At 43.0% G+C, this 14,073-nt stretch overlaps 1 protein-coding gene across 2 annotated transcripts in view; it reads right to left on the bottom strand.

Moving 5' to 3' along the window:
* LOC109895446 (ubiquitin carboxyl-terminal hydrolase 4) overlaps positions 1 to 13,780 on the bottom strand; it is a 28,290-nt gene extending 14,510 nt beyond the window's left edge. The window contains exons 1-17 of one of the 2 annotated variants that reach the window (XM_020489131.2): positions 13,578 to 13,769; positions 9,073 to 9,200; positions 8,734 to 8,864; positions 8,530 to 8,656; positions 8,258 to 8,403; positions 7,698 to 7,759; positions 7,402 to 7,545; positions 6,971 to 7,088; positions 6,726 to 6,899; positions 6,309 to 6,467; positions 6,003 to 6,227; positions 5,643 to 5,726; positions 4,960 to 5,054; positions 4,551 to 4,733; positions 3,739 to 3,959; positions 3,336 to 3,545; positions 3,085 to 3,155 (exon numbers count right to left, since the gene is read on the bottom strand). In XM_020489131.2, the coding sequence (XP_020344720.1) occupies positions 3,085 to 3,155; positions 3,336 to 3,545; positions 3,739 to 3,959; positions 4,551 to 4,733; positions 4,960 to 5,054; positions 5,643 to 5,726; positions 6,003 to 6,227; positions 6,309 to 6,467; positions 6,726 to 6,899; positions 6,971 to 7,088; positions 7,402 to 7,545; positions 7,698 to 7,759; positions 8,258 to 8,403; positions 8,530 to 8,656; positions 8,734 to 8,864; positions 9,073 to 9,200; positions 13,578 to 13,729 (2,430 nt within the window). In that variant the 5' untranslated portion in view covers positions 13,730 to 13,769. Of the gene's footprint in view, positions 1 to 3,084; positions 3,156 to 3,335; positions 3,546 to 3,738; positions 3,960 to 4,550; positions 4,734 to 4,959; positions 5,055 to 5,642; positions 5,727 to 6,002; positions 6,228 to 6,308; positions 6,468 to 6,725; positions 6,900 to 6,970; positions 7,089 to 7,153; positions 7,236 to 7,401; positions 7,546 to 7,697; positions 7,760 to 8,257; positions 8,404 to 8,529; positions 8,657 to 8,733; positions 8,865 to 9,072; positions 9,201 to 13,577 lie in introns of those variants that run through there. The other variant, XM_020489140.2, reaches the window with a different exon arrangement.
* Positions 13,781 to 14,073: the final 293 nt, after the last annotated feature.

Below are 14,073 nucleotides of genomic sequence, written 5' to 3'. Positions count from 1 at the left end.
CAGATTACTGCACCTGTACATAGCCCACCTATAATTTAGCCCAAACAACTACCTCTTTCCCAACTGTATTTAATTTTAATTTATTTATTTATTTTGCTCCTTTGCACCCCATTATTTTTTTATTTCTACTTTGCACATTCTTCCATTGCAAAACTACCATTCCAGTATTTTACTTGCTATATTGTATTTACTTTGCCATCATGGCCTTTTTTGCCTTTACCTCCCTTCTCACCTCATTTGCTCACATTGTATATAGACTTGTTTATACTGCATTATTGACTGTATGTTTGTTTTTACTCCATGTGTAACTCTGTGTCGTTTTATCTGTCGAACTGCTTTGCTTTATCTTGGCCAGGTCGCAATTGTAAATGAGAACTTGTTCTCAACTTGCCTACCTGGTTAAATAAAGGTAAAATAAAATAAATAAAATAAAATTCGGAAACTATCATTTAAAAAACAAAACGTTTATTCTTTCAGTGAAATACAGAACCGTTCTGTAATTTATCGAACGGGTGGCAACCCTAAGTCTAAATATTGCTGTTACATTGCACAACCTTCAATGTTGTCATAATTATGTAAAATTCTGGCAAATTAGTTCAGTTTGCAATGAGCCAGGCAGCCCAAACTGTTGCATATACCCTGGCTTCACGTGCAATGAATGCAAGAGAAGTGACACAATTTCCCTAGTTAATATTGCCTGCTAACATGAATTACTTTTAACTAAATATGCAGGTTTAAAAAAACATACTTCTGTGTATTGATTTTAAGAAAGGCATTGATGTTTATGGTTAGGTACATTTGTGCAACGATTGTGCTTTTTTCGCAAATGTGCTTTTGTTAAAACATCACCTGTTTGGTGAAGTAGGCTGTGATTCGATGATAAATTAACAGGCACCACATTGATTATATGCAACGCAGGACAAGCTAGATAATCTAGTAATATCATAAACCATGCGTAGTTAACTAGTGCTAGCTAGCAACTTACCTTGACGCTCCCCATCCAACAGCGCTTGAGAGGATCTGCAGATGTGCCAAGCTTGTTGCGTCATACCCAAGAAGACTTGAGGTTGTAATCACTGCCAAAGGTGCGGCATACTTGTGTAAATGCGACCAGTTCTTTTAATAGTTTTTATAAATTTGCAAAAATGTAAAAACTGTTTTTGCTTTGTCACTATGGGGTATTGTGTGTAGATTGAGGGAGAAAAAACAATATGTTTTAGATAAAGGCTTTAATGTAACAAAATGTTGGAAAAGTCAAGGTGTCTGAATACTTTCCAAATGCATTGTCCACAAAAGTATGTGGACACCCCTTCAAATTTCTGGATTCGACTATTTCAGCCACACCCGTTGCTGACAGGTGTATAAAAACGAGCACACCGTTATGCAATCTCCATAGACAAACATTGGCATTAGAATGGCCTTACTGTAGATCTCAGTGACTTTCAACGTGGCACCGTCATAGGATGCTAGCATTCCAACAAGTTTGTAAAATTTCTGCCCTGCTAGAGCTATCCCGGTCAACTAAATTTGGTGGAAACGTCTAAAAAGTGGAAACGTCTAAGAGCAACAACGGCTCAGCCGCGAAGTGATAGGGCACACAAGCGCATAGAACAGGACCGCAGAGTGCTGAAGTACGTAGGAATCGTCTGTCCTTGGTTGCAACACTCTACCGGGTTCCAAACTGCCTCTGGGAAGCATCGTCAGCACAATAACTGTTTGTCAGGAGCTTCATGAAATGGGTTACCATGGCCGAGCAGCCGCACACAATCCTAAAATGCACAATGCCAAGCGTCAGCTCGTGGTTAAAAGCTCGCCGCCATTGGACTCTGAAGCAGAGGAAACGCGTTCTCTGAAGTGAGGATTCACGCTTCACCATCTGTCAGTCTGACGGAAGAATCTGGGTTTGGAGGATGCCAGGAGAACGCTACCTGCCCCAAAGCGTAGCGCTAACTAAGGTTTGGTGGAGAAGGAATAATAGTCTGTGGCTGTTTTTAATTGTTTGAGCTAAGCCTCTTAGTTCCAGTGAAGGGAAATCTTCACGCTACAGTATACAATGACATTCTAGACGATTCTGTGCTTCCAACTTTGCGGCAACAGTTTGGGGGAAGGCCCTTCCCTGTTTCAGCATGACAATGCCCCAGTAAACAAAGCGAGGTCCATAGAGAAATGGTTTGTCGAGATCATGGTGGAAGAACTTGACTGGCCTGCACAGAGCCCTGACTTCAACCCCATCAAACACCTTTGGGATGAATTGGAACGCCGACTGTGAGCCAGGCTTAATCGCACAACATCAGTGCTGGACCTCACTAAAGCTCGTGGCTAAATGGAAGCAATTCTCCGCAGCAATGTTGCAACATCCAGTTGCCTTCCCAGAAGAGTAGAGGCTGATGTAGCAGCAAAGGGGGTACCAACTCCATGTTAATTACCATGATTTTGGAATGATGTTCGACGAGCAGTTGTCCACATACTTTTGGTCATGGAGTGTATTTGCTCTCTTCATTGCATCACCAGACAGCGCTCTGACTGATGTGTAGACTACTTCTCTCTGGTGTAGTTTTTGTAAGATAAAGTTCAAATGCGAGTTGAACTTCAAACAAACATTAGGAAATGTCGCGGGCTACATTCTGTCTATTATACACAAAAATATGATGGCCATGCATTGTTTTTTTGCAAAAGAATATCTTGCTTTTTCATTGTGAGCTAATTTACTTGTGGCTGCTAGCAAAATAGCTTTGCACTTCTTTGTCTGTTGACCTCTGATGTTGTACTAAACTATCGTGGCACACCTCTTATTTATTAAAGCAAAAAAAATAACACTACTTTCAAAATCAAACGCAGATTTATTGATGTCTGCGTATTGTAAAGGCAGATTTCTGACAGCTAATGCAACCCTTAATAGATTATGTAATGTATTATCAATGACGCCAAAGGAAATACTGAACCATGTTTGACTATCATTGTTTTTAGTGTCTCAAAAAACAAATGGAGTGGTCCATTGGCAATTATGGTATAATTTTTCAAACTCTAACTCCGCCAAGAAAGGCTTTGGGTCCACCCGATCAAGTCAACTGAAAGTGTACTGACCTCTGCTTCCTGATCGTCATAACACAGTTTCTTTGAGTCCGAGTCCCAGTCGATCGCCACTGTGGAATGTGCTACGGGGGAGATAAGGTGCTTTGGTCAGCTTGCAACTCACATCTAAAGCCGGTTCTCTAATTCAAGAAACATTGTAAATCACCTGGGACTTCTGAAAAACAAGTTTCAACTTTTCTTTCCAAGACGTTTTTTAAACTGGTTGAAGCACTCAAAAGTTAAATGGGAGACTAAATACTAACTATTTAGTTTGAGGATGTTTCCGTCGCAAGGCAGTGGACTGATGTTGGCCGTTCCGTAAGAGTTGACCATGCTGAAGGAGAACAGTTTGGGCGGGGTGCTGGAGCACGGCTTGGTTTTAGGGCCATTCTCCAGGTCTGAGGCGTCCTCCTCCTCTGACTGTCCGTTCTCTGGCTCCGGACTAACCTGTTGATCCATGGCCTCCTCCTCACCTGGAAATTGGAAATCACACAAGCCATGTCAGACCATGGGAATGAAATAGGGCACATGTACATGAATGCAAAACTAAAATGTGCTTGGTACACATAAGATAATAAACAATAAATATAACATAATAAAGAAACTAATAGGTGTACGAGATGTAAGTAACTGTGTTGCCTTTAGACAGTCCGTGTTGTTGCTTACCTTCACACACCCCGTTCCCGTTGGAGGTTCCTGAGTGGTTGCTGCTGTTGCTGGAGCTGCAGGATGCCCCGTCTGACAGGGGGCTACCACTCCCACTCGCTGCAGCGTTGCGATTGGAGGATGTTGCTGAGCACTCTGCTGCCTGGCTGCAGCTGGCGGAGGAGGCAGAGGCTGAGGCCCTCCCATCACCGGTGGAGCTTTGAGAGCGCGTCACGTAGCGCCTGGGTTGGGGGAAAGTTTGTCAATATTGTACATTTTAAAGGTCCAATGCATCCATTTTTATATCAATATAAAATACTTTTGGGGTAGCAATTAAGTACATTACTAGAATAGATATCCATTAAAATGGGCAAAAAATGTTTTGGGCAAAAAAGTTTTTCTCAAGAAAGTATTTTGGAAGTAGTCAGAGGAGAGGTGGAACCTGAAAACCAGCCGTTAATTGGCAGAGAGGTTTGAACTCTGTTATTGATATATTAACCAATTTACCACATGGTGATGTCACCATGGAAAGCCGAAACTCCCGCCCATGCAAACCTACTGATTAGAAGGTCCTATGTAGATTGTATTTTCAACTAGCAACTATCAGGAATAACATTGATAAAATTGTGACACTTTCAGTGTTCGTTTCATCAGCTGTTGTACAATATTATACATAATAGAATCGACTGCACTGAGCCTTGAACGTTTTGCCACATGTGCAAACCTCACATTCCGCACATAACTACATGTTAAATATCTCAAGTCTGTGTGGAGCATAATGTACATATGATCACAAGTAGAAACAAAAGCAGGCCCACAGACACTGTACCCACCCGATCCTCTCCAGCACCTTCTCGTAGAGCATGTCAGCGGCCAGGTTCTGCCGGGGCACAGTGATGAGCAGGGGCTGGCCAAATAGCATGGTGCCTGTGGAGCCTCCTGTGTGCTTGGAGTGGCGCTCCCTGAAGTACACAGGCAGGTTCATACTCTCCGCATCCTCCTCCGCCACCTCATACCTGGACCACAAACATGGAGAATAATACAGTAGCATAACGGAGGTGTTTTTGTAAAAAAAAACACACAAAAAAACATATTTCAACATCTTGTATATGTTGAGTATTTGTAGTGTTTACTGTGTGGTTATTCTAGAAACTCTTGGCTAACAAAGTGACTGGGTATGCGCAGACATCAACCACTGTTCAATATGTTATCTTCCAGTGCAAGAGAAGGGACAAGGCTTACACAAAGATGTCATCCTTCTCCATGATTTGGTTGAGGCCATCATCTCGTCTGTAGATCTTGTGGAACCGGTGATTGTAAACATCTGCCACCACCATCTAGGAGGACAGGAGAAAACATTTTTGTCAGGGGTCCCCAATTACATTCAGCCGTGGAATGATTTTTCCTTGAGCAGATGGTCAGGGGGCCAGAACCTAGTTATACATTATTTGTACACTGCAAATTGACCGCAAGAATCCCAAACAGATATAGTATGACAAAAACGTAATAATTTCAAACCTTCCAATTGGATAGATCACATATGCCTCTATTCATGAGTGGGAATAATTGAGAATAGATTTTCTAAATTAAAATCCCTTTGAGCTCATTCTGGGGATCTTTTTATTCATCAATGTTGTTTTCCCATAAATTTCAAAATAAATCACCTGTGAGCCGAATTTGGCCCGCGGGCCACCTATTGGGGATCCCTGATTTATGGTTCTCTCAACTGGAGTCACTTTATCAGACCCGTCAGTTGGGCAAAACATGAACCCTCAACCGAAGATAGTCTCACAAAAAAAACTTTACAAAGTATTAAATTAACTACACATTTATTTAAATCTTATCAAGTCATGAACAAAATGTCACCATGAGCATGCTATAAAAATAGAGTCCAAAAGTAAAATGGCCCTTAAATCAGCTCTCACATTCTCAGCAGGGATTCCAGAGAGCCGGGACAAGGCGCTGCACAGGTCTGTCACTGAGCCAAGCTTGGGGACAACCACTCGGTACTGGGGAAGACAAGGAGAGACGCACAGGGAGAGAAGAGATATTTTTACTTCTGTCTACATGGATGTTAAGACCTCAGTAGGTGAACCGAGGCCAACTCTGAAATCGAAAACAGCAGAGCAGCATGTACAAAGACTACTCAGTTTCTAGGTCCCCATTGAGACTGGTCTGGTATGCAAATGTTTGATTTACATTGCAGACAACGCAATATTGTTATTATGACAACAGTGTCTATCTCCATGGAGGGGTAAAAACAGTGCCCATCCAGTGTGTGTTACCTGCGTAGGTCTGGACTGGGGATCGATGCGGACCAAGAACACTTCCATGGTGCGGTCCTTTTTCATGGGCAGAGGCAGTGTGAGGTAGCAAAATGGGTCAAAGGTCACAGAGACCTTGGCACACTCTGGACACACCAGAGTGGATTTGAACAGGCCATGGAATATGTCCACGATGATGGAGTCATTGCGCAGGCGATGGTTAGTCCAGGCTTCCTTAGCTACAATCTGTTACACAGTAGAAGAAAACATTTGTACAGAGGTGATTTGTTGCAAGGTGTGTGTGTGTGCGTGTGTGTGTGTGTGTACCTCGTCTTTCCGGCCCCCTGCATCCTGCAGGGCCAGGTAAGGCTTCTTTTTAACGCGGTTCAGGTCTTCGTGAAGCCCATCCATCAGGAAGGCCAGCAGCTCCTGGGAGTCCTGCTGCTGGTACCCTGAAAACTGGGGGGCGAAGCGGCCCACTTGGGTCTGGGATATAGGGGGAACACAGGGTGGCGGTTAGAAGACTGTGCAGCTTGTCAATCACGCATGTATTAAAGTAATTGTGACAGTTCAATGCTCATTGCTCTATCTGCATGAGTTTGTCAGTCAGTAACTGACTGAGAAACTCCAGAGTTTAATTGGAGAAATCTACTGGTCAAAAAGAGGGTGAGGAAGGTGCACTATAAGACAACAATCACAGTAGCCTATAGAAATTCAGTCCTCTGTGTCTGTGGCGCGGCTTACTTTAAAGGTGCGGGGGGCCACGTAGCTGCTGCGGCTGAGCCACATCTGCTTGACCAGGTCTGCGTAAGACTCTGCAATCTCCCCCCTCATTCCTAATGGATTCTCCCGGTTGATTTCCGCCTCATACTGGTCATCTAGGAAGTATTCCGTGAGAGGGGACGCGTTGCTCAGGCACTGCAACAAAACAGTGAGGTGAGTAAGAGGGAAATATCAGTTCAAAGTGTGAGTGAGTGAGTGAGTGGTACCTGGAGGGCAGAGTTCATGAAGCAGGTGTTGCCTAGGTTACTGAGACCACAAAGGCCAGGTTGGGATGGTGACTCTCTGTAGTTGTAGGATGAGCTGTATGAGTTGTAACCTCCCAATCTGTAGAAAGAGTAAGGTTGAGTCCAGTGTATAACAGATCAAACATCAACAGACTGCATAAATCTTCCTAAACATAAATGTTACTCCATTGAGCTGGTCTGACTAATGTAGTTGTAGGATGAGCTGTATGAGTTGTAACCTCCCAATCTGTAGAAAGAGTAAGGTTGAGTCCAGTGTATAACAGATCAAACATCAACAGACTGCATAAATCTTCCTAAACATAAATGTTACTCCATTGAGCTGGTCTGACTAACTAGTGATATCCAAGTACTTTGCATATTGTGTCATAGTGACAAAATCACAGTGTGCTTGCCTATTGCCAGAGGAGGTGCTATTGTTCAGTGTACTGCCAGAGTTGCTGCTGTCCCCATTAGTTATTGTTGAGGAGATGGTTGCTGACGAGTTGGAGGAGAGCTTTGGGGAGGTAGTGAAATTCCTGGATGTGGCCGTACTAGATCTGAATAACAGGAACATAGACAACTTACTAGACAAGTTTCAGACATTTTGCGCAACCAGACATGATGGAACATAAGCCATTCTAATCCAAATGTACTAATTGCCACAAAGTCCTAGAACAGAGCAAGGGTAACCATAGACCGATTAACTTACTTTGGATGGGAGGCTTGTCTGGGCCACGTGCCGTCCTCATTCTTGCGTTCGATCACGAGCACCTGTGTGGGAAACAAGCCAGTGAGAGCCGTGCCACAAAAACTAACCTCAGCTGAACCCAGCTAGTCTCATACAATCTTCCTGATCTCGTAAACTTACATAATTAAACATATGTAAGCTTCTGAGACCCGGATGGTAGTACGAGGCTAGAACCCAGGTGACCTCAAAAACAACTATCATAACATAATCAATTAGCAGTTTATAACTGCTGGGTAACAAAACATGAGAGCAAAACAACATTAGGAATGTTGTGGTCCCTAATGGAACTAATGGTAATCAAACGTAGCTACAATTTCAACTATTGGGAAGAACAACTGAAGATATAAGTGATTAAGTATACAAACGTGACACCATTGCAGCTTCCCTTAAAAAAGAATTATAGTGAAACCCCTGTGCTGTGTGCCCAATGAAGACAGAGCCAGTGGTCAAAGGGTCTAGCTGTGTGTGGCCTAGGAGTGAGTGAGCTGAAGTGGGGTGTTGGGATAGAGATAGTTCTCTACCTGGCCTTGGAAGAGACCAGCATCCTGCACGGTGCTGTCTGGCTTGTTCAGCTGCTCGTATGTGTTGCTCATGTATTTGTTCCACAGTCGAGTCTCCTTCCCTGTTGGGATCTCAAATAGCGACCGCATCTCCTTCTCTATGGTGTCTGGACAGGGCACAGACACAAAATATTTAGCTAATCAAAAGTCAGAAGTGGCTGAATATGATACATATCTAGTAAGTTCACGCGTCAGTTTGCTCTCTGGCCCACAGCACAGTAAACCTCCTTTACCTATAGTGTCAGCTTTACTGAAATGACGTGTGATCACATTGTCCATGTTGTCATTCTCACACAAGTTGAGCTCCAACAGATAGACCTCCACTTTACAGTGCTTGACAAACATGCCGTGTTCAACCACCTACGGAGAGAAAGAGCAAGGTTAGAGAGAGACTAAAGGAAACGGGTGAATTTTTTAAAATAAATTCATAGCGTCACCTTTCTGACGATGGGCCGCTGGCCCTCAAGGCAACCATACCAGCAGACGAGCTTGTTCCACGCCTCAGTGGGCACAAGGACATAGTCCAGCTCATCTATAAGGTGCTCCTTCAAGATCTGGGTCTCATGGTCTGAGAAGAAATAGAGTAAAGGTAAGTTATGACATCAAGTATTTAAAGCGAGCAAGTATTGAGTGCTTGTTTATAACTAGTTGTGTAGAATCATGCTCACAGCAGAGACAGAAGAAAACACATTTGCATACTTCACAGATTAAGATACAACATTTCACATGGTGTAAGGCTGTGAAGAATGTGTCAGTGAATATGATGCCTGCATTACCTGAGAACAGGCCTGAGTTGTCAACAGGGCCGGGATAGAGACTGTGCTCTCCAACATTGTACATATCCCAGCTGTCAAATCCCACATACTTCTTCCACTGCTTAAACCACCTGCTATCAATCAGAAACCTGCAAAAAGTAGTGCCTTGGTAAGATACTGTATTGCGAGGAATGAGGCTGACAACTTGCAGGTTAAAATAAATATCACACAAGGGTAAAAGTAATAATATATAAATGCCATTTAGCAGACACTTTAATCCAAAGTGACTTCGGTATGTGTGCACGTATTTTATGTATGAGTGGTCACGGGAATCAAACCAACTACTCTAGCGTTACCAGCACCATGCTCGGCCAACTGAGCTACAAAAGGAACTTGCATGCAGACAACTTGTTCCACTAGTTCCTACATTATGTCTAACAATGTTAGTATTCATGTCCAGTATTCACTTATTTGGAGTATTTCTCCATCTGTCAACATATAGTACCAGTCAAAAGTTTGGACAAACCTACTCCTTCAATCAAATTTCTTTAGAAAGCCCTTTTCTAAATTATCCAATGTCACAAAGTGCTGTACAGAAACCTGGCCTAAAACCCCAAACAGCAAGCAATGCAGATGTAGAAGCACAGTGGCAAGGAACAACTCCCTAGAAAAAGCCTGAACCTAGGAAGAAACCTAGAGAGGAACCACGGGTTCCCTTTATTTTTACATTCAAGGGTTTCCTTTATTTTTATGCTGTAGAATAATGGTGTAGACATCAAAACTATGAAACACATATGGAATCATGTAGTAACCAAAAAAGTGTTAAACAAATCAACATTTATTTTAGATTCTTCAAAGTATCCACCCTTTGCCTAGATGACAGCGTTGCACACTTGGCATTCTCTCAACCAGCTTTGCCTGGAATGCTTTTCCAACAGTCTTGAAGGAGTTCCCACAAATGCTGAGCACTTGTTGGCTGCTTTTCCTTCACTCTGCAGTCCAACTCATCCCAAACCAATACACAGTGGTTGGAACCAAAAAAAAGAAATCACACATTTGGACTCATCAGACAAAAGGACAGATTTCCACTGGTCTAATGTCCATTGCCCGTGCTTCTTTGCACAAAAGCAAGTCTCTTCTTATTGGTGTCCTTTAGTAGTGGTTTCTTTGCAGCATTTCGACCATGAAGGCCTGATTCACGTTGATGTGTCTGTTACTTGAACTCTGTGAAGCATTTACTTGGGCTGCAATCTGAGGTGCAGTTAATTCTGATGATCTTATCCTCTGCAGCAGAGGTAACTCTGGGTCTTCCTTTCCTGTGGTGGTCCTCATGAGAGCCTGTCATCATAGCGCTTGATGGTTTTTGAACAACTGCACTTGAAGAAACGTTTTTCGGCATTGTCTTACCTTCATGGTCTTAAAGTAATGGACTGTCGTTTCTCTTAGCTTATTTGAGCTATTCTTGTCATAATATGGACTTGGCCTTTTACCAAATAGGGATATCTTCTGTATACCACCCCTACCTTGTCACAACACAACTGATTGGCTAAAACGCATTAAGGAAATAAATTCCACAAATTAACTTTTAAACAAGGCACACCTGTTAATTGAAATGCATTCCAGGTGACTACCTTATGAACCTGGTTGAGAGAATGCCAAACATGTGCAAAGCTGTCATCAAAGGAAAGGGTGGCTACTTTGAATCATGTCAAATATATTTTGATTTGATTTTTAAAAATGCGATTAGTACATGATTCCATGTGTGTGATTTCATAGTTTTAATATCTTGAAAACATGTAGAAAATAGTACAAATAAAGAAAAACGATGGAATGAGTATGTGTCCAAACTTTTGACTGGCACTATACACTTAACAAAAATATAAAATGCAACATGCATGTAGAACATTGTTGGTGTCATGTTTCATGACCTGAAATAAATTATCCCAGAAATGTTCCATACACACCAAATATTGTGCACAAATTTAAATTTGTTCACATCCCTGTTAGTGAGCATTAATCCTTTGCCAAAATGATCCATCCACCGGACAGGTGTAGCATATCAAGAGGCTGATTAAGCAGCATGATCATTACACAGGTGCACCTTGTACCAGGGACAATAAAAGGCCACTAAAATGTGCAGTTGTCACAACACAATGCCACAGCTGTCCCAAGCTTTGAAGGAGCATGCAATTGGCATGCAGACTACAGGAATATCCACCAGAGCTGTTGACAGAATTTAATGTTCATTTCTCTACCATTAGCCGCCTCCAACGCCATTTTAGAGAATTTGGCAGTGTGTCCAACCGGCCTCACAGGACCTCCACATGCTCCACATGGGGCTTCTTCACCTGCAGGATCATCTGAGACCAGCCACCCGGACAGCTGATGAAACTGTGGGTTGGCACATCTATCAAATTTCTGCACAAACTGTCAGAAACCGTCTCAGGGAAGCTCATCTGCATGCTCACCGTCCTCACCAGGGTCTTACCAGACTGCAGTTCTGCTTCCTAACAGACTTCAGTGGGCAAATGCTCACCTTCGATGGCCACTGGAACACTGGAGAAATGTGCTGTTCACGGATGAATCCTGGTTTCAACTGTACAGGGCAGCTGGCAGACATCGTGTAGGGCGTCGTGTGGTAGAGTGTTTTGCTGATGTCAATGTTGTGAACCGAGTGCCCCATGGTGGCAGTGGGGTTATGGTATGGGCTGGCATAAGCTACAGACAACAATTGTATTTGATCAATGGCAATTTGAATGCACAGCGATACCGTGATGAGATCCTGAGGCCCATTGATGTGCCATTCATCCACCGTCATCACCTCATGTTTCAGCATGATGATGCATAGCCCCAAGTTGCAAGGATCCGTACGCAATTCCTGGAAGCTGAAAATCCCAGTTCCTCCATAATCACCAGACATGTCACCCATTGAGCATGTTCGGGATGCTCTGGATCAACGTACACAACATTATGTTCCAGTTAATGCCAATATCCAGCAACTTCGAGCAGCCATAGTAGAGTGGGACAACATTCCACAGGCCATAATCAACTCTATGTGATAGAGATGTGTCCCACTCCGAGGCAAGTGGTGGTCACACCAGATACTGACTGGTTTTCTGATCCACACCCATACCTTTTTTAAGGTATCTGTGACCAACAGATGCATATCTGTAATCCCAATCATGTGAAACACAGACTAGGGCCCAATTAATTTATTTCAATTGACTTATTTCCTTATTGTGAACTCAGTGAAATCTTTGGAATTGTTGCATGTCAAGTGTATATTTTTTCAACACAGTCTTGTGCTCTAGGTCACATTCACATACAGTAAAAGTGAGCAAGGATGTCAATCTCAAATAAGGATATCTTCCACTACATAAACTTGTTAGCGGGATTTCACATGGTCCAAAGCTCAGGCAGTGGGAAACTTTATTTGTAAGTATCTCCCTTTTTAGAATAGGAAAAAACGATCAAGTGACTAAATTAGCTAGGCTACACGAAATGCGATACAAGGCACTGCAACTAAAGCCTTTATAATACCCATCTCAGATGGGTTCAAAATTAGGTCTAGAGTCAGCAAACTAGTCAGTCAGATAGCCATAGGCCAATAGCTGCCAATTTATTCACATCTGACATTAACTTTACCCTGTTCAGACAGGGTAAAACAATGCAAGTTGTCTGGAGTCTAGCCCCAGGAACATATCAAACTTGTCATCAATCCCAACTAAAATGATTGTTTTTTTTTAGCTCAAGGAAACATTGTGTGAATTCATCTAGCTAGATGTAAACATCAGAACATTATATGACCCGGCAGACTACTTTCTCAACTCAAGACAATTGGTACTGTAATGCCATTGTGGTTAGCCTAGCTCTTGCTGAGCCCATTGGTTGTTTCCCCTCCCTTGTTAGTCAGTACTGATTTTGCTAACTAACGTTAGCAAAATAGATACAGGAAAGAGTTTAGTTTCCAAAGTTAAAACGTTGCAAATATTTTGCCTTGGAATCTGACAGGGCCAGTCGCTGGTTGTTATCCAGTTCCAATGACAAAGCATTAGCTAGCTAGTAAGATAGCAAGCTAACTAGCTAGCATTAATTCGCAGTCACTCCACTTTATTGCATTGAAAAAGGGCCTTTGACTACACCTCGTCATGTCGTAGCTAGTTAGTCGGCTAGTAAGCTAATGTGAGCAGACATGGCTAACTTGCGCAATGCCGTGGCTTGCTAGTGAACTAACCATAGCTATTAACTACTACTACTACTACTACTACTACTACTACTACTGTTGCAGTGGTCGAGAAAGTAAATATTGTCGGATGAGGAGACGTAACTAACGGTAGCATGTTCATTCCTGCCCTGGCCCAACAAATCAAACCATTTCCTGTTCAATGGGAACCGGTTTACCCGTCTAATGACGGGCCTATGCTATTGCTGGCTACTTTCAGTTCCCGTGAACTGAAAGCAGATAGCTGGCTAGCATAGCAGCTATTATTGGTTAGCTAGCTAACGTTACATTCAAAACACATTACCACTCGTCGCCCTTTCGTAGAGTTGTTTTGAGAAGTGTTCCAATGCTCTGCTTTTGACTTTCAGTTGAAGGTGTCGGTATTTGAGCGGCTACCGGCTCCGGATCGGGGTCTGCCGCACTACCCGAGTCGGGTCCGCCTCCCTCGGCCATCATGCAATAAGTGAGCCAGAGTCGTGAACGCGCGGTAGAAGAACCGCGGATGCACGAGTACCAATTTGTCTTCGTGTGGCTTTCCGGCAGGCTCGACACTATGTCGCATATTGCTGCCTTTCACAAAATTTCTTCGCCATCTAACCCTATATAGAGAAATAGTGTACAAAACATTAGAAACACCTCCCTAATATTGAGTTGTCCCCCCCTTTTGAAGTCAATTCATCTGGGCATGGACTCTACACGATGTTGAAAGCGTTCAACAGGGATGCTGGCCAATGACTCCAATGCTTCCCACAGTTGTGTCAAATTGGCTGGATTTCCTTTGGGTGGTGGACCATTCTTGA

Source organism: Oncorhynchus kisutch, linkage group LG1 (genome assembly GCF_002021735.2).
Source record: "Oncorhynchus kisutch isolate 150728-3 linkage group LG1, Okis_V2, whole genome shotgun sequence".
NCBI lineage: Eukaryota > Metazoa > Chordata > Actinopteri > Salmoniformes > Salmonidae > Oncorhynchus > Oncorhynchus kisutch.
The sequence above is the reverse complement of the archived record's forward strand: the minus strand, read 5'-3'. Positions and strand labels throughout refer to the sequence as shown.